Source organism: Protopterus annectens, chromosome 14.part0, assembly GCF_019279795.1.
Source record: "Protopterus annectens isolate FY-2018-M chromosome 14.part0, PAN1.0, whole genome shotgun sequence".
Lineage (NCBI taxonomy): Eukaryota > Metazoa > Chordata > Ceratodontiformes > Protopteridae > Protopterus > Protopterus annectens.
In genome coordinates this window covers 1,089,267,342-1,089,289,291 of record NC_056748.1, presented here as the reverse complement: position 1 = coordinate 1,089,289,291, position 21,950 = coordinate 1,089,267,342, and the positions used below count along the sequence as shown (strand labels likewise).

The following is a 21,950-nucleotide window of genomic DNA, read 5'->3' as shown; positions in this document are numbered from 1 at the left end:
GTAACTTTTTTAGGCACATTGTCAAATCACATCAGTCTAATATGCCACCTTGTTTTAATATTACAGATTCAACAATTAAAATGACCATTAAATACCACTCAACTGCCAGATTTTCACATAATGTCTAGATTTTTGGCTCATATTTGTGGTATGTTCCTCATAAAATTAGTGTTTTTTCTGGCAAATCACTGGGATGATCTGATGATTGAAGTCACTAGATAATTACCTACGTTTGAGTTTCAGACTTCAGATCCTTCAGGAAATGTATGTTAAAATAAACCCTGTTACCCTAGCAATTTTCTAAGTTTATAAGAGCAATATTTAAAAACTGTCCCTATTTTTGGGTTTTTGTTCCCCCATTTTATTAAGCTTTGTCCAGATTTCTTGCACTAAGAAGTTACGAGGTATGGTAGCTATTAAAAATAACTCTTTTCCATCTATAACAACATTAAAATAGTTCCCATTACCACCATGCCTTGCCAAAAAGCAGACATTAGCCCCCATCTATAAACAGTCATAAAATATACTTAGGCTTTTTCAGTGTAGCATCTCCCACATCCGTTATACTCCTCAAACTGAGTTCAGCCAGGGGGAGCAATCAAAAGCCAGCTCTCAACATCCTGAAGTGTGTTCAGTAACAACACCTTGCAACTTGTTAGCCAAAGAAGATGTCCAGGTAGTCTGTCATAGATGGCTAATAATGTTCCAGTACATTTCACAAATCAATAACTCAGCATCCCACTGAGCAGAGCAGCAGGGAACTCTAAGTTAAAATAATAAAAACTCTTCTTAAACAGGCTATGACAAGTAAACATTCTGGCCTTTTAATTCTCAGACAAATACTGCAGGGTGTAACTGCGTTAATATAACAGAAGTGAAACAATAACTAAAAAAAGAGATGACAGCAAAACAGCACAAGCTAATAACCACCAAAATTCACTGTGGAAGTCCAATAAAGGGAGACAACATAAAAGGAAACGTAGTTTATTGTACAAATCCTGCACGAACACACGCTGATACACTAACACTGTAAATCTCGGAAATATGTTTTCGTTCCACACTTCATCAGATGTAAAAAACAAAAAACTACAAAGGATTGATTTTATACCACATTTGAAAGAGTGGCTTGGAAAAAGAGCCAATCAAATCATACAATGAATTTATCACTTAAAAACATGAATATGCATGTCTAACCACATGAATATGCAAATTTAAAACTAGAAACATATAAAACATGGATAAAACTCTAAAATTCTTTGTTTTGGCACTAAGAAATAAATTAATTACAATATGTAGAAAGCTAACAACTCATTATAAATATGTTAAATATATGATTCAATAAAAACATGAAAAATAATAATATAATACAATCCAATAGTGGAAAATGGTACATAAATGCCCTCTAGTGGACAAAGATGCCAATTACAACTTGGCTGATCTTATTTTTAAAACCTGAAGAATAGAAAGCATATTATTTAAACCTGGGTGTTTTGTGGCTTCTAAACCAATTTACCAATAAAGCTCACGATGCTCAAATTTTGTTTCCCACATGCCCCCTCTAATTTCTTTAGGAACCACTTCCAAAACAAAAAACAAAAATAGAGCTTGTGGACAAGTGGACTTATGACGAAATAAAGCATTATTAGAATTAGCTTTACTTATTTCATACATGTGTTCATAAATGCGTGTTTTTAATTTTCTCTCTGTCTTGCCAATATAGAATGAATTACATATCTTGCACAACGCAAGATACACCAATCCACTAGTATTACAATTGGCAAAACATTTACTTTTGAGAGTTCTGTCCCTGCTCTTTATTTCCAACGAAGTAGTATTAATAAGATAGGGGCACTGAGAGCATGCACCACATTTGAAAGTCCCTACCCTTGTGGTATTAAAATGTTTTGTGGAAGAGCTACCAAATTCAAAGAGATTTTTAAAATTCCTTTCTTTTCTATATGTGAAAGTTAATGAATTCTAAAAGAGGGGTCCCAAATCGGAAATTTCCTTAAATTTCTCCCACTCTTTACTAATAATTTTTCTAATAATACCTGCATCACCGTTAAATCTAAAACATAAGCTGCCTTGCATTCACTAGGGGTATAAGACTGACTGGAAGAAACATCACCAGGAACATCCACTCCCAAAATAGGGGCAAATCTACCATCTCTGACCTCTGTTGTAACTTGCTCAATTAAATGAATAGGGTAGCCTCTCTCTAATAACATTTGACCCACAAACTCACACTCACCATAAAAATCTTTATCAATAGACATCATACGACTAATTCTAACCAGTTGCCCTTTTATGAGATTCTTTTTTTGAAAAAAAGGGTGACTGCTGGTAAAATGTAAGTATGAATTTGAAAAAGTATTTTTTCTGTATACTTTTGAAACAAACATACCTTTATCCATTGTAATATGCACATCCAAATAAATAAGCTCCTGTGAGTTAAAGTTATATGTAAATTCCAAAAATTGTGATGTAAAACCTTTCCATACTATCGGTCCAAAAGATGACAATGTCGTCCAAAAAACATTTGTAAAGGAATCAACTATTGAATTCACTGTTCAGCACATATGTATTTTCCCACCAGGTTAAAATAATGTTAGCATAGGTGGGGGCACATTTGGCCCCCATAGCCACACCTTTACTTTGCTTATAAAATACACCTTCATAAAACATGTAGTTATTTTTTAAAATAAGCTCCATTAACATTAAACAAGTGTTGAAATCATTACCTGAAAAATGACCATCAGAAATCATTGCTTGTTCCAACCATTGGAGCCCTGTGTCATGGGGAATGCTCCCAAACAAATCCACTATATCTAAAGTAACAAATATTATGTTATCTTTGTAAAGGTCTGATTTCAACTGTCTAAGAAAATCCCAGGAGTCTTTAAGCACTGCTGGTCCCAAAAAAGACAAATCTTTTAACTTTACATCTACAAACCTGGCTAATGGAGCCATAATGGAACCTTCGGATGAAACAATTAAACAAAGTGGTGGATCTATACAATTTTTATGGACCTTGGGAATCCCAAACACAGAAGAAACTCTGGGATTTTTACTATATAAAAAATGAAAAGTATCCAAACTGATAGAACCCTCCAAAAGTAAATAATTTAACATGAGGTGAATTCTGGAATGAGCTATATTAACCTCATTAATAGAAGCTCTTGAATACTTGCAAACATCGTCAAGTTGTTCTTTTACTTTGGACTCATAAACAATACTGTCCATCAAAATAGTTCCACCTCCTTTATCAGGTTGCATAATTCTAATAGAACGATCATTCCTAAGTGACTCTAAGAGGCTCATCTCATCATTAAATAAATTAGAATAAACTCTATGCATATTTATTCCTTTCCTGATTTCTCTCTCAATTAAAATCTCAACATTTTTTAATTGAGGATGTAAGGGTAGATTAAAAGTACTTTTTTTCTTCGGGGGGGGTAAATAAAAAAGAATTGTCAGAAGTGTTATTAAAATATAAAGCTAAATTCTTTTTTTCTGAGAAAGAGCTTTAAATCAATAATAGCTCTAGGAATATTAGCCTTCCTCAAAGGAATACATTTAAAACCCTTAGAAAATAAATTGAAATGTTGTATGGAAATTGGCAAACTACTATAATTGTAAATTTTATAACCTTTGTGGGAAAAAACATTGCCTTCTTGTGTAATAGCATCAGTGTTTTCTGAAGACATTGTCGAAGTTCCTAATACAAAATCAGCTGTGGTCAAAAATTCTAAAGTCTGAAATGAATCATACTCTAATTGAAAATTTCTCAATTCCAGGGTTGCCCCCTCCGATTCCCTCTGTAATTGTTGTAATTGTAGTAGACCTGTTGTTTGTTCCTGATTCTGTCCAGTCTTCGGGGGGGATGATCTAAAGGGATATCCCTAACATTACTATCCTGACCTTCAATAAGTTCACCCTTGTCAAAAGCGAAATGGTTGACAACACCCATGTGAACAAATTCCTTTATTTTCTGAAAAGGCCTGGGTTTCGGATAAGCTATACCTTCCTTGTACTCCTTAACATCCCTTTGTAATTTACTTTCCTTTCTCTGAATATTATTAATACAATTCTTGTCAATACAATTAAAATGTCATGATATTTATATTTCTCACTATCAACAGTAAATAAAAAGTCATTCAAAATAATATCATTAGTTGTTTCCATTTCTTTCAACAAAAAGGCTCTTTCCCTTTCATTCTCATCAATAATTGCTTTAATAATTTCCAAGCCACATTTATCAAAAGCATTAATGAAATCTGTATGAAATTGAAAACCTTCCTGTACACTATTAGGGTACTTACAAACTCTCAGTCCCTTAGGGACTATGTTGCACTTCAAACATTCGTTGAGATAAGGGTTATCACATTCTATATTTTTGTATTTGTCCATCAAATAATACAGTTTATCCAAGTTATCCCTATATGTCAGGGTTTTTTACTCTGTTTTATTCGAAAAAGATTTATTATTAAAGTCATAATTCTTCTTAATAATGTCATTGAAAGTAAAACAAGAATTAGTATTGTGAAAGTCACCTGGTTTTCCATTTCGAATATGAGACGATGCAGAAGGCGCATTCTCCTGTGAGTCGCTGACTTGTTGCTGTGTTAAACAAATATTAGGAAGTCCAATAGAATCACTTGGCATCGCTTGTTTAAATTGAGAAGAAGAACATTGAATAGCTTTCAGCGCATTCAATAAATCCTGTCCCAGCTGAGTTTGTAACAAACCCTGGTTCCCTGGAACACTTGAAAACAGCGTTACAATTGAATGGCAGGCAGGCGTTAGCAGCTCAACCAACTGAGATAGCTGCCCAATCATTTTGCGTATCTCACCCCTTTCACCTGCTCTGTTCTCCTCATCTGTCTCAACCTTCGGAAACTCCGACATCTCAAAATTGAAACAATAACTAAAAAAAGAGATGACAGCGAAACAGCACAAACTAATAACCACCAAAATTCACTGTGGAAGTCCAATAAAGGGAGTGAACATAAAAGGAAACATAGTTTTTTGCACAAATCCTGTACGAACACACACTGATACACTAACGTTGTAAATCTCTCAAATACATTTTCGTTCCACACTTCATCAGATGTAAAAAACTACAAAGGATTGATTTTATACCACATTTGAAAGAGTGGTTTGGAAAAAGAGCCAATCAAATCATACAATGAATTTATCACTTAAAAACATGAATATGCATGTCTAACCACATAAATATGGAAATGTTAAACTAGAAACATATAAAACATGTATAAAACTCTAAAATTCCTTGTTTTGGCACTAAGAAATAAATTAATTGCAATATGTAGAAAGCTAGCAACTCATTATAAATATGTATATGACAGAAGTCATAATCAATACTCTGTCACAAAAGGTAATAACTGCCCCATTACATCATCAGCTCAGCCGGACATTCCCTGTATTCCAAGTACATCTCCAAAAAGTAAAACTCCAACTCTCTTCCTCTCCCGACAAATGAATAATCTAAAATCCTTTGAACCACAACTAAAAATATTCAACAGTCTCCTGGATGTATTCTTGCATTTCTCCAGGCTAAACCCCACTTTCACCTCATTACAACAAATAAAATACCCCATACATCCTGTTTTTGTCCCTATGAATCAAAATCTGTTGTCCTCTATTTCCATCTCAAAACAATAGTAAACTCTTTTTTACACAACTGTAATATATCAGTTATCAGCATCTGTTATGGCATTATTACAGAATATTATTCACACTCATTATTCAAATCTAAAAGTGAAGTCTGCATACAGATATCCACCACTATTAATTGCTGCAATAAGAACTAATCCGGTATAAACCTACATGAATGCAACTCTGTTTGCTGTTTACATGATTGTAGTGTCCTCCTTTCTTGAATCTAAGTGAAGTTTGCACACACATATCCATCAATGTTAGTGGCGAAATGTAATGAGAACAAACCTCTGTCTTCTATAGACTGTAGAGTGAATGCAAACCTGTTCATAGTATGTAAATATGTATTTTAAGTTACTCTTTTTGTCTTAGCAGAGATGTTTGCATCTATATAATGTATGTATCTTACGTGTAATTTTCCACTGAAATATATCGATGCCAGTTATGGATCTCACATGCACCTCCCTCCCACCAATACTTACATGCAAACACACAGCTGCACTCACATGCAAGTGTGTACATGCAGATATGTACCTGTACACACATGCATGCTTGTATATACACGTTTACACCTGCATGTTCTCCAAAGCGCACTGATGCATGCATGCATGCATACATACATACCTTATTTTAGGCACCAGCAACCCTGCCCCTCAATCACAGCCAATTTTCTTATTTTGGTATAATGTTACATGTTTATCAAACCAACAAAAGCTAGTACAGCAATCCTTTGTACTTAATAAACCAGGTGGGTAACAATATCTCTTAGGACAAAGAATCCTAAGGACTGACACTACTTCCTGTTCTTTAAATTTGAATGTCATCTCTGGTTGTAGTAACAGTGTTTTGCCAAGTTACATGCTTCATCAGTTCACTGAATGTTTTACCATTGACTTAGAGCCTATGCTCTAGTTAAATCAGGTCTATGTTTATCCATTGAATGGTAACATCATCAAGCAGCATTATTTGTCAAACATGCTGTTCATCGAGCCATTCTGACTAAGATTAGTTCAGTGTGTACGGTATCATGTCACTTTACTGGTCTTTTTAAGCTGAGTACTTGTTTTGTTGTATATAGCTGAAGAAGTCTTAATTGTCAGACAAAAGCGTTAATATTTCCTGGTAAAGTTGTGTTTATTTTAATAAATCTGCTGTTCTGTTATCCCGGTTGCTGTTAGTGAAGTGCAGTTTGGATGGTTTGTTTTTCCATTGCATTACAGTAGGGATAAAGAAATTTGCCATTTCCCTACTGTATTGAGATCTTGGAGTTGGTATATATATATATATATATATATATATATATATATATATATATATATATATATATATAAAATTAATGGGGGTATGGGGTGCACAGCCCCCCACATGAGGAGGGCTCAGAGAATGGCATTTACAATGTAATACCATTCAATGATGTTACCATTCGATGAGTAACACAGACCCAGTTAAATCCCGCTGATTGGCTTTTTGTCCAGTAATATTAAAATCATAACTGGCTTTAGCCACCAGCAATCAGCAAGAGACAGGGATCTCAATCATCCTTGACTGTGTGAGAGGCCCTCAAAAAAGCTGCTGCAGGTTGGGGGACATAAGGAGAAAAAAAATATTCATGCCTATACATTTTGCTATGACTTTGTTAAGATAAAGTTGGTAATCAGTGAACTAACATGAGCATGGCAAGCTTTAGAGATCAGCAGCCCAGAGCAACCAATCTCAGTGCATACCTTGGATTTTAAGTATAGCAGTGGGTCCCAATCTTCACGGATGCTTTTCTCTTTCAAGGGGTTTTATAAATATGGGCAAGATACCGGATACCATAGGTTTCAACTTCTTTGCTCAAGAATTCTGGGCAAAGCCAAAAATAACGGTAGAATAATGACTCAAAATAAATAAAAATCTGCCTAAGCAGCAGAGACCTCCAAAGCAGACATCCAAGCAACACCTACCACGAAACAATATCCATGTAGCACATAGCTCACAAAGTCAGTGTGCCACACAGTCACAGCCCTTAAGGCTAAACAACACACCTAATACACTTGTAATAGGTGACTCTATTGTCAGACACACTGATGTCCCACTCACCAGGCTGAACAAGGAGAAGGTCACTGTAAGCTGTCTGTCGGGTCCCAGGATCCGCCACATAACACAAGCACTCAGGTCACTCCAAAGCAAGTACAAATATGACTCCGTCATTGTCCATGCTGGTGTGAATGACCTGAGATGTACCTCCCTGGACTATATGAAAAAAGACGTACAGGAGCTCTTTGATTATGTAGCCCAGGCTGGTATGACCCTGACCTTAAGTAGCATCTTACCCTCACCAAGAATGATGCCACAGTATAAAGACAAAATGATCAATTTTAACAACTGGCTAAAGTATTGGTGTCATTCAAAGGGGATCCAGTGTCTGTCAGCCTGGGATGACATGCTCAACAAGCCACGTTGCTTCGCTAGGGACGGCTTGCACCTGTCACCCATGGGTTTTCGAATACTGGCAAAGGCTCTTGCCTCCCCATAGTGCCTTTTTTAGGCAAGGCTCAAAAGACAAATCCACCCCCATAGACAACACAAAGAATAAAAAAACTAAGGGTAATGCTGCTCAATGCCAGAAGTCTAAACCTCAAGATGCATGCACTCGAGACTCTCCTCAGTATGGAGAATATCAATATCTGTGCAGTAACAGAAACCTGGTTCAAGGCTCCCGAGAGCACCCCAGCACTAACAGGTTATACTTCATACCCTGCTTTCCAGCCCCAAAACTCGTACCGAACCACAAAAGGAGGGGGAGTATCCATATTTATCAAAGATACCCACACCTCCAGGTTAGTGGCACTGCACGAAGCATCGGAGACCATCCATGTGCAACTAACAGTGGGCAAAACTGCCTTTCAGTTTGTAGCCTGCTACAGACCACCGTCCCAAACACAGGAACCTCACTCGCCTTTCCTGAGAACACTGGAGAATATGAAGGTCTCTCCAAACACTATTATATTGGGTGACTTCAACTACCGAAACATTGATTGGGAAAACTACTCAAACCCAAACACTCTCGCCCAACGGTTCCTAGAATTTATAAACTCAAATGCTATGGAACAACTGGTCACCACTCCCACAAGAGGGGAAAACATATTGGATCTGGTCATCACCAACATGGGGTCTCTATGTTCCACACCAGAGGTATACCCCTCATTGGTAAGATCAGACCATAAACAAATCTCACTGGACATCCATATTCCGTCCCCACCCCTAGCCAAGGAGACCACGGTGAAGAACTTCTCAAAAGCAAACTTCACACTTCTCAAAACTGAGGTGGAATCCTTCAAAGCCCCCGGGCCAGTGGAAAATGCGGCCCAAAATGCAGAATCATTTACAAAAGCATTCTATGGACACCTACAGGAATGCATGGAGCATGCTATCCCAAATAAAACCAACTCACTCCTCCAAAGGCAGGAGATCTGTCTGGTGGACCCCGGCCATAAATAAGCTATACAACAGAAGGAGAAAGCTACTACATGACAGAGCAAAATCCCAAAAAGGGAAGGCGTCAGTACTAGCAAGAAACTACGATCCCTCATAAAATCATCTAAGGCCAGCGTCGAAAGAAAAATTGCACAAGACACTAAAGATAATCACAAGGCCTTCTTTAGTTATGTCGGAAACCTGGGAGGCAACTCCCAGATATGCTCTGAGTTAGTGCAAAATGACAAAAAATACACTGAACCAACAGACATTGCCAACATCCTAGCAGAAAGGTTCAGTGCAAACTTCTCCCCCCCTTCCCCCCCAAAAGAGCAAATGTCTATCCCAACAGAGTGTAGCCTTCCTGAGATCACAGATGCACAGGTGAGAGCTGCCCTCTCCAATGCAAAAAACACAGCATCAATTGGACCAGAAGGTGTCCCGGGCTGCGTCTTACACGAGCTCCAAGAAGAACTAAACCCCCATATAAAGTCACTGTTCAATCTCAGCCTTACTACAGGATATGTACCCAAGGAATGGTGTACAGCAACAGTGTTCCCACTCCACAAAGGTGGTGCCACAACAGACCCTGGAAACTATCACCCTGTAAGCCTGACTAGCCTGGTCTGCAAAGCTATGGAGCGTATCATCATGGAAATCATAAACAAAGACATTGGGAACCTCCAGACACTGGATCCTACCCAATTTGGCTTCGTTAAGGGCAGATCTTGCCTCTTGAACCTGGTTGACTTCTTTGAAACAGTTACCAAAGCCATAGATGAAGGGAAGGTAGTCCACACAGCCTACCTGGACCTCGCAAAAGCCTTCGACACAATACTCCACTCGGGCATCATAAATAAGCTCACCAGCTTAAATATCAACCCCTATGTCACAAGATGGGTTACAAACTGGCTCAGGGATAGAGCCCACATGGCCAGAATAGCAGGTGCCATGTCAGACTCAGAACCAGTTACAAGTGGTGTCCCACAAGGCTCAGTCCTGGGACCTCTCTTGTTCGGTATATATTTCTCCGAGGTACAGGCTAACACGGGTGGACTATGGCTGACCAAGTTCACAGATGACTGCAAACTGGGTGCCATAATCGACTCTCCGGCTGACACAAGCATCCTCCAAAAGGGTCTCACAGAGATGGATAACTGGTGCCAGAGCCATGGCCTAAAGCTAAATGCCAAAAAGTGCATAGTCATCCCCTTTGGGAAAAACAAAGTGCCCATAAATTACCACATAGGTGGTAATCCATTAAGTACGGAAGAAGTAATTAGGGACTTGGGGACCCAAGTAGATAGCAATCTCTCCTTTGACAATCATGTTGCCAAAGTGGTTAGAAAGACCTTCTATACAGCCCACCTTATCACAAAAGGGTTCACATCTAGATCAAGAGAGGTCATTGTGCCCCTCTACTCATCACTTATCAGGCCCATAATTGAGTACAATGCCCCATTTGGGATGTACCTTACCCGACACCTGCAGCAACTGGAAAGACCCCAAAAGTATCTCACCAAGAGGCTCAAACAGATGCCCTATGCAGTTCGGCTAAAGAAACTCCAGCTCTACTCAGTTGCGTACCGCCTACTCAGAGGCGGTCTGTGTCTGACGTATAAAGCCATGTCCAACCCGGAATTAATGGACATGCTTCACCTCAGGAAATCCAAATCCCTTAGAGCTACACACTCCAGGGACCTGAACCTCAGCACAGAAATAAATAGGACATGCTGGAGGGACAGATTCATATCCCAGAGGCTCCCCTCACTCTGGAACAAAATCCCAATCCATGTTAGACAGAGCCCCTCACTGACCCTCTTCAAGAGAAATCTTGACGAGTGGATGGGAGATCATAAGTTTACCCCTGGGATCTCTTCTGTGTTCCTGCTTGACAGAGGTACAGTAAACTAACCTTAAAAGGGCTACCTTCTGTGACCTACTATACAGAGGCACAGTCAACTAATCTAAAAGGGTGGCGAAAGCCAAACACACTCTGGCTAGACTTATAAATGCCCTAGGGCAGATAGCCTAGTATCAACCTATGAAAACTTTTTACATATTTTTCCAATGCACTTATAAATTTAATAGTATAACAGGTTTTGCATCAACAAGCATTTTTTTGGATAATAAGAAGAATGAAATTTTACTGCTTGGCATTATTGACTGTCTGTAATTCTTATTAATTTACCAACAAATCAACATTTTTATGACAGACAAGGGAAAAAAAATGAGACAAAATCAGGGACATTCTGTGAAATCAGAGATAGCGATAGGTATGCTTTACTCCTGATGACTAATAAATGACTAATAAACAACAATCGCTGATCTGGACTGGCAGTACTACTATGACACAGTGCGGTGGTATTTACTGAGATCAGTGTAAAACTAGTATCATTATGGCTTGTACTTGAGCGTATGGGTGTGTGAGTATGTAAGATAAGCAAGTTCGCTATAATTCCTTTCACTTTCTATCACTAGAGGGTCCATCAGAGAGAAAGTAAAACAATTGAGAGTTTTGCCCATACCTGATAAGCAAACACACTCGCAATGTGGATTAAATTACCAGTTAGGAACAATGCTTCTCCTGTCTTCCAGTAGTGGTGCTAGGTGTGTCACTTATTAAAATGTTAACAAATTATTTTTCATTACATTTTACAAAGGGTCAGATTTTAATCCTTTTGTAAAAAATAAATAAATAAACAGAGTTGAATCTAACAAAATTAATTCCAGCAATTTATACATTCCAGATACCATATCCATAATGACAAAAAAACCATAGGCCAGGTACTGCCCCTACACAAGCTATAGTAACTTTCCTTGTACACCTCTGTACCTGAGGGTCAAATATTGTACATAAGCAGCCTAATTCTAAGAATTAATTAAAGCTTAGTTGCCAATATACCATTTTGAACCTCAAGATCAATGAGGTTACCTATAGTCGGTAACCATGGACAGTATATTTTTTCATTGAAGAAATAATGTAGTGTCACTGACATCATTTTTATTACATATTTATGTAACAAAAGTGCAGGACTAGATGCTTACCTTGTTATTTGGAACTATGCCGAGCACCCTGCTCAACAGCCAGAGACACAAGGAGTTTAAGAAAGAGTAAAAACACCAAAATCACAATAAAGATGTAAATTATGTATGTACACTGTTCATAAGAGTTTAGGTCTACCAGGATTAAAGCCTTTGCTATAATTTGCACTGATTTTGTATATGAAAAATAGAAAAGTATATATCGGTTGTAACTACCATACATAACAGATCTGATTAAATTCTGACAAAGGTGAAAGCGCACATCAGCCCCCGGATTCACAAATCCTCCTTGTAAGACTTAATAAGTCTTACACAGAGGCTGCAGTTGAACGGTATGATGTCAGCGTGCCATGAATATACATGAGGGCACGCTGACTCAACCGTAAGTCATACACTGACCATGTAAGAAAGCAGGGGGAGTGTCTGACTGCCGAGCAGTCTAAATTCCACGCCCCTGCAAGTGTTTGAAAAGTAAAAGCAAATACACAAGAGCAAGTCCGCTCAAATGTCCCTGCACCCAACACCACACTCCCTGATATTGTAAACCCCCATCACAGTTATAAAAAGCAAAACATTAAATTTATTTTTTTAAATTCCCAAAATAGCTGCCCGTATTTGCGCGTGTGTGCGCGGGTGTGCCCATTGCGTAGCTAGAGTTAGCAATTCTGACATGGAAGAGCATAAGAAAGAATGTTTATGCAACTCATACCAAACAGCAATAGCCTAATGGTAGAGCATTTGCACAAAGAAGAGGCATTCACGGTTTGAGTCCCACCACTCCCCTTCATATTTATTTTTAAATCAGTATATGAAATAATACCAGACAAATATGTTTAAACAGTACTAAAATGCAGTGAAATGGCCAATGTATCAGTGAACAAAATAAATATTTTAAATGATCCTGATATATAATTGCCTGTAGTTAAGCAGCGCTTCACCCAGCGCAATAGAGTTGCCCATCATTTAATAATGCTTAACCCAGCGCAATAGAGGTGCCCATAGCGAAATAGCGCTTTAACCAGCGCAATGTGTTTGCACGGACGTGCGCGCCGTGCCAACCAGGGCACCGAGGAGCAATGTAGAGCAAAGTTGCTTAAACACAGCCACACCCCCTAGCCTGTCTGGACAGTATGAAAATAAAATGAATGACAAGGTTCGAACCCAAGACACTATGCATCAGAAGCAAAGTACAGAACCACTAAGCCATGACAACTTAGAGGAAGCAGTCACTGTTAACATACATATACTTACTAATGGTAGTTTAACCATTACTAAGCAGGTCTGCAGTCAGCCGAGAATTTAAAAAAACAGCCAATCACAAAAAAGTGCTAGAAATGCGGCATATTTAAGCCCCATAGGTGGGAATACACACCATAACTGATTGTAGCTCGCATCTGCAGTTAGAATGGCTGGTGTCAGAGAGGGAACACGCTTCCGAGCGCAACATTGGGGCATTGAGGAGTCGAAATACATGGTTTGGTTCCTTGTCCACCATCATGAGCCAAGACTCCTGCAGGGCCAGTTCCAAGGGACGGAGTACAAGGCAGAGGCTTGGAACCGGTTAGCTGATGACCTCACCAGTGCCACAGGCATTCCTCGGACTGGTGAGCAGGTCCGTCACCACCATGCAGACCTGAAGAGATGGAAGCAGGACCACCTGAACCAATGGATACAGGAGGCCTGTGGGATGCAGAATGTCCCACAACTGAGTATGTAGCCATGGAATGCAGTATGTAAGAATTGATAATTTAGTATGTATAATGGATAGGTATGTCTCAATATCCCTTCATTTACTTTACAGCTGCAGGTGACCATGCTGTGAATCAGCAAGCCTATGCTGATAGGCTGCTAAGGCTGCGCCACCAGGCAGGTTAGTGATTATTCTGCATGTATTGTAATATAAAATATGGGAGAGAGCATGAAAGAAAGTGTTGTAGTCCAATAATACAGCCATAAAATTACCTGAATAAGTCCTCTGCATGTACTGTCAGATAAAAACGTCAGAGAGGCAGAAAATGAGTTTAGTAACCCATTAAAAAAGGTAACATATGTCTGGAATAATATCTCTGCAGACACTGTCATATGAAATAGGTGAGTGAGCCTGAAAAAAGAGTGTTCTAACCTATTAATAAAGGTATAATATGTCTTGAACATGTCTGCCATATGCACCGTTAAAACAAATAAAGGAGTGAGCCTGTGGAAAAGTGTGTAATGTCATTAATAAAGGTCTAAAACCCGGAGTGTGTCTGTGTCACAGAGTTTGAAATGTTGTTGTACCCCTGCATTATACAAATAGTACTGTTTGAAAAAGTGTTGGCAACCCAGAGTTGTGCAGTCTCATATAAAGTGGGTGATGGAGGTGCTAGTAGCTGTGAAGCATATATACAGTCCGCAACAGTCAGTTACTGGCTGGCATGCATAAGTAAATCTGGCACACGTGTAACATGTTATTTTTTCCCCAGAAATGTGAGTGTGTGTCAAGAAATGATGGATTCTGTACAAATTGAAGTGAAAATGTCATGTGAAAACATCCCAGATATGTAGATAAAGAAATAGAAATGCAATCAAGAAATATGTAGCAGTAACATCTGCATCCTGGACAGTTAGTATGTCAGATATAGGTCAGGCATATATTGAACTAGCAAACCCATTACACAACCTAATGTATGGTGGCAAGTGTAATAATACATGTAGGGGATATACACCTGCAGTCACTAGGAATGTAGTGTAGACTAAAAGGTAATTATAAGATGTTAACCGTGGTTTTTTCTACACCCTACTGTATGTGCATAAACCATGCAATTCCACACCTCAATTGGTATGTGTAATCTTAAATATTTGTTGGGACATATGTCCTATTGTTCAATAAATATTTGCATTCACGTTGATGCATGTGCCCTGTTTAAACACGACAATCATGGTGGCCTGTTGCTACCAAACATCCCTGCATGCTGTTGGAATATCCACTGTGGTTCAATAATATGCATGTGTTATGCTTGCTGTTCAACTGTTGGAACCTTGGTGTGTTGGGTTAATGTGAATATTACTGCATGCTGTTACAACTAATCTGGAATACTGTTGTTTATGTTTTAATTAAGCACACCTAATCACAGAACATATGGGAAGGCTGGTTCCAGCGGACCCACCTGTCCCTCCTCAGCTGGCGAGTGCACCTGGCACCAGCAGGTCCGGTGCCCAGCCTGGGCTCCCCTCCTCCATTGGTCCTGTGCCACCTTTGGTTGGAAGCACTGCAGGGGATGGGGCTCGTCCCCCCGTGCAAGCGTGGGTGGAGAAGGGCCACCTGTCACCCTTCGAAGGGTCCGGGTTGTGGTGCGTAAGGAGATCCAGTGTTCAGTCGCTGATCCCCTATGCCAGCTCAAGGCGAGAGTGGCGCATCTCACGGGTGAGTCTGCCCATCCTACACAGCTCCCAGCACAGCCACCCTCGGGGCTGTGAAGATGCAGTGGTGACTGCCCATGGGTGGGGATCTCAGTTCCACTGTTACCATCTGTGGGCTCATGAGCTTGCGATTTCCAAGCATCCGACCCCGTCAATTGTGTTCACCCACCCTATGTGTCATACACCACCCCTGTATGCATCTTGTCTGTCTTGTCTGTTTACCTCCCCAACCTACCTCCCCGGACATACCTGCTTCCTCTACCTCACTTCCCACTCTCACCTGAAAAAAAAATGGGCAATCTGTACCCACAAAAAAATTATGCCCCATACATAGCTGCCCATTTCACACACATGTCCATTGGACATGTAAACTGATAATTATAATTGGCAGTACAACATACTTTGTTGTCCTCACCCCTCTCCCAGGGGTGGAAGATTTCAAATATCACTCCAAATTTATTGTATATGCACAGCTGTTGCTGGTAAAGAAATGGGCAGCTATGGACCTTTCCTACACCAGTCCTGCACATCCCGAGCTTGTTTACCTACTGTCTGTCCCTCTTTGTGCCCCCTTTTTCACCACTTTCCTATCTCCCCATTTTCTTTTCTTTCAAAGAAATTAGCGGGGGGGTTAGCGGGAGTAAGCACTTTTAAGCAATAGTAACTGGGTTTAAGCGAGTGTGCGCATGTGTGCGCTTAGCTAAGCATCACTAAGTGTCACGCAAACCCGCTTACAACTGCTTAAAAGTGCCTTAGTCACTCTGAGCCAGGGCCCTTGTTCTGCTGAGCAGCAAAAGAAAAAAACCTCTGCCAGTCTCGAACCGCAGACCACTGACACAACAGACTGCATGAATTACCACTAAGCCACAGCAGATATAAAAATAACTTTTTTCTGAAATAAATATATCATGCATTACAATGAGGGAATGTAAATGGAAATTACGAATGGTATAACACAAATCCAGTTCTGTAGATCTTTACCAGCAGTTGTTGTGGAATTGCATGACATGACTGTGAAAGGAGAACCAGCCATCCTAGCAGGGAATAATGTGACAGTAGCACCTTAAAAACACCACACAGTATCAGACCAGGAAAAATACTGGCAAAGTTGAATAGGGCAGAGGCCAGACTCCCCAACTGTGACTGCTTACAGGGATGTCCCTGATTTGTAAACCAATGTTAGCTGTGCCCCACTGAATCACTCTGAAAAGTACTAACTGTAGGCAGACAAGTATGGAATCACACATAGTGAATAATGTCAATAGGTGAGAGTAGACACTGCTTGCACATCAGAAAAGGTGTACTTATACATATGCTCTGATTCCCAAGAAAGTCTCAACTGCAATATGTCAGTAATATATTGCAGGTTTATCTCACTTATATGTACCTTTCACTGAGGCCTTTCAAATATATACCTGAGAGTATCTGAGGCCTGGCAGAGGCAGAAACACACAGGCATATCAGCATTACTGCTGTTACACACTCTGCAAATAGCTTTGGAAGGAGTTCCACAAGCATGCCCCTATGTAGGAGTACAACACAGAAATATCACAGGATGTAGCCATGTACTGCTAGCAAACAACTGTGAAAATGCCAATGTGCCAGTGCTGAAAAGACTGGTGTGGTGCACAGACAAAGTATAATAGGCTAACCTCTAGCTACCATCTGGATATGTCCACAGGTGTGAGCTACACAGACAGACTACTTGCCTTGATAGACAAACAGGTACACAGCAACCCTGTATGTTCAGTAAGATAAACTTCACATAATAATAAAAAATGCTCTTTGCAGTTCTGCACCCTTACCCAAAGGTACAACACACCTGTGTATTCAGGCAAAAAACAGGGTGTAGGTAGGCATACTCAGTACTGATCTATGTCCAGTTGTGTTGAGCAGCCTGTGCTAATGTCAACACAAACAAACCACAAACTGTTCAGAAGTGAGTAACGTAATAATTACAGTATAGCAGTTCACAAACACTGCATGTGCCACAGGAATACAGTGCAATAACCACATCTGTATGGCAGTTAATTGTGTAAGTTAGAAATAAAGTACATACTCCCATGTATCCTGTGTTAGCATTTGGAGAGGTGAGTACATGTCTACACTGAGAAGTGTGTACTGGAAGCAGCAACATTCAGGTTTGAGTACAACATGCATATAACTGGCTACAACCCTAGCTTCAGATAAGAGACATATACCAACCTTCTGACTGACACAACGGTGTCCAGAGCAAACAAGCATCAGCCCCACCTTGGAAAGCTGAAAGGGCTACGCCTACCTAACCTAGCATTTTATAGCAGTGGGCTGCAATCACAGTGAGTAATGCAATCACCACACAGCAGCAGCAGGCTGCATGCAATTACTGAATGGTGGGCAGCAATTGGTGCAGAGGCTGTCACATGCACAAGTGCAGATACCTAGAAAAGCAGGCTGTACCTGCAGTCCACACATGCAATTCTGTCATTGCAGGTGCTGGGAGATAGAGAGTGAGAGAGAGAGAGACACGGACACAGACACAGACAGAGACAGAGACACAACAGAGAGAGAAACTGAGACATAAACCGAAATAGAGGGGGAAAACCCAAAACAAACAACCAAAAAATAAAAAAAATAAAAACCTACAAAACCGTAACACACGGAGCAGGGAAATACAAAGGTAAGGTATGTAACTCACATGTATGTGTTGGCATGTAGTAGATATTCCTGAAGAGTACTCTACACACTGCAAATCATCCATGTGTGGCAGCAGTATGTATCTATCTGTATCTGCACATGTGCATAGGGCAAGGGACATACTGCAACTGTTAGTGAAGGGAGGACAGATATCTGTCATTGAAGGTTGATATGTGCATATATGTATGTAGGTCGTAGTGTGTGGCCTAGAAAACAGCATGCAGTGCTGATATATGTCATGTGGTGGTTAAATGCTGTGGGACTGATTTGTCAGATCTGCTGTGTTACAGCCAGTGAGGCCTGCTAATGCTACATGGGCTGAGGACACCCACATGCATTCTGCACAAAACTGTGCAATATAATCACATAACTGTACATCCCACAACTGTCGCATAAGTGATATCCCCACCATGAAAGGTGGACTGTACATGTGCCTATATGTACATCCATGTGTACAGCAATGGATGTGTACATGTCTGTGTATAGATATGCATATATATAATATATATATATATATATATATATATATATATATATATATATATATGTATATATATATATATATATATATACATAGAGAGAGGGAGAGACAGAGAGACACGGGGTCATATGTACTGCAACAGGTGTGTGGTGACCAAGGCATGGACTGTAGACAAGTGTTGATACTGCAGTGCCATTCCTCCTTTCAAAAACACTGTACCCATTAACTACCACATAGGTAGAGATCTACCTAACAGTGAAGGTGTGGTAAGGAACTTTGGCTTTGATGAAGACAGTGTCACACTACACCTGTAATCAGTCTGTGTGGTATGTGTCATGACAACAGGTGTGTCATCTACAGAAATATAGGGCAGTGTTCCCCTCTACTCATCACAATGCCCTGTGTGGTATGTACCTCACATGACAACTACACCAGGTGAAAAGGTCACAGACATACCTCCCAAAGGGTAATACTGGCTGCAAACAGATGCCCTATGCAGACTGACTCACAAAACCACATCTACACTGTATTGCATACTGGCTACACAGAGGTGACCTCTGCCGGACATACAGAGGTATGTCACACCCATAGCTGGGTGACAACCACCATGGCAACATATCACAATCCCTCCGGGATACACGCTCTAGGGTCCTAAACCTTGTCAGCTCACTAAACAGCACATGCTGGAGGGATAGGTTCCCATCTCAGAGATATGCCATACACCAGAATAGACCACCTAGCAATAGCAAACAAGGCTCCTCATTAGCAGTTGTCATAAATACCCCTGATGATTGTGTGGGAGATTGGTAATACACCCCAGGAAACACATCCTTGGTTCTGGTTGGCAGGGTCAAGTGAAATCAAAGTACATGTGTATCAAAGGCCAGGGTAGCATATGGTTAGGCTGCCGTAGGCCCTAGGGCCAACAGCATATTACCTACCTATGACACTATGCACTCACACATGTACTCAATGCAATACCTGCTATGTGAGGTTGAATAAGTGTAACGCTGAATGTGTGCAAGGTCTGTAAAGGTGTGATAGCTTAGTGTGAAGTTGTATCTGACATGGTAGTGTCTATCCTAGCTGTGAGGACAGCAAATGATGTGTAAAGTACTGTTAGGCAGACATAGTAGTACGGCATATGATGTGACGTAGTTCCTTGTTGACGAATCTGGTGTCTCATTGTAGGCTAAAGCAATACATGTATGCTTAGTGAGTTGTACCGCTGGTGAATCCAACTCCCATATGAACTGTAGTACTACCTGAAGCTGTAGGCCTAAACAGCACAGTTTGGTTTGTGTTCACATTGCTTGGAAACACTGTCATGTGTGTTTCCTGTAGTCTGTACAGAGGACAAAACTCAGGCATAAGGGTGTGTAGGTAGTGGCACACAGTACTGTATGGTACATAGGCAATACTCATCTGTGTTGGCATACAGTGGTGCGTTGTATGTTTGTCTGATGTGTGTGTAATTATGCCTGTACAATGGCTGCAATCATATGTGTGTTACAGGGTATACGTTTGTATCCAGCAACATATATACTCTGTTACAGCAGTATGCCACCTATAGTAACAACTGTACACATCTGTTAGGCAGGGCTATGGCATCAATGACTAGGGTGGTTGACTGTTACTACTGTACCTGTACTTTACATCCATTGCAATGGATGACATCTCTGTTTGTGCATTGGTGTGATATACACCCCTGTCTTGAGGTTGTGCAATGTGTCACAAACAGTGTGTCGGGTACTGTTGTATAGTGGTGTGATATATAGAGTGTGCCAGGCACTGTTAGTTAGTTGTGGCCTGAGAACCAATAAGTGGTATTGAACGTGTGTAACCTCTGACAGACAATAGGATGGTATATATGTCAGTAAAGTGATATCTGTGGTTACAGGAGTAACGTGTGCCACAGGACTCACTCACATATATTGTTCATATCTTTTTCAGCCAGATGGCCCACCAACACAACCCATCGTACACAGCGGATAAGGAAGAGGTGATACTGCAAAGCCTATTGCAGCAGTACACAATGCTCTTCTCCAGAAGCAGCCAGCACCAGCAGGAGCGGACTGCACTGTGGCAGGAACTTGTTCGTCGGGTAAATGACATAGGCATGCATAACCAGGCATATGAGCAGGTACGCCATCACTGCAGTGATTTAATTAGACGTCTGGCGGCGTGCATCTGATATCCAAAGACAACAGCTTGCCACAGGTGGTGGGGTGGCCATTCATCCCCCCTCACCAGAGTGGAGGAGCTGCTCCTCAGCATGGTGGCTCCTGGACAACAGCAACATCAACCTCTGACATGTGTTGTCATGGAGGCCAGAGCCACCCAGCACGTCCCCCTGGAGCAAGCAGGTAACATGCCCTATCTGTAGACGACAGTTAACTGTATTGTTAGATTATGTCTACGTGAGATGTGTACTGTGTGTTTAGCAGTTCTGCTGCCTAGTGTTGTGCAATACTGATATTTCGAATAATATCTCTACACCTGTGACTGTTGACTGTTGTTATACTCCAGTTTAGCATACCCACTGTAGCAATGCCACAGTTGTGGTCACTGACGAACTCTCTCATATTCTCATAGGTCCCGCTGGTGTGACAGCAGGTCAGCCGATCCATGCTGGTGAATGTGTTATAACTGCAATGTTGGTAATGAAATATGCATGTCATAGGTGAGGTGTAGGCCATGTACACGTAACACACCTACGCATAATGCATGCCATGCATGTTTGCTGTAAGACGTTGCACAGCTCAGTAATGTCAGTAGCTGCCTCAATGACATGCAATACACAGAGCATAAGACACAGTTGTGGCAACCCCGTACTGCACATTGGATAGGTATAGTTGCAACACCTGTACACAATATAACACGTTTATCATACACAGTACACAAAGACATGCTACATATGGTGTAACCACACACCTGCTGTAAGGTCACACTTCAGTATCCCACATGTCATCCACACACACATGATGTACCTCAGGGGTAGAGGCCTATCATGGGGCTGTGCAACACTCTTCAACACATAACACAGTCATGTTAGGCAATGCTCTCTATTGGGCACCTCATACACCCATGTACAAAGTGGCTGTGTAATAATGAACATAGCCACGGCACTGCAGTTCAGGTACAGCATGCTAGGCAGTGGTCTGTCACACAGTAGTAGCCATGAGTGACCACAAGATGCATGATGATGATGATG

General features: G+C 40.6%; 1 protein-coding gene across 1 annotated transcript in view; it reads right to left on the bottom strand.

The window, feature by feature from the left end:
* LOC122788765 (protein phosphatase Slingshot homolog 2-like) overlaps positions 1-21,950 on the bottom strand; it is a 620,674-nt gene that overhangs the window by 219,765 nt on the left and 378,959 nt on the right. The window contains exon 4 of the mRNA XM_044055659.1: positions 4,554-4,927. Coding sequence (XP_043911594.1) covers positions 4,554-4,927 — 374 coding nt within the window. The remainder of the gene's footprint in view (positions 1-4,553; positions 4,928-21,950) is intronic.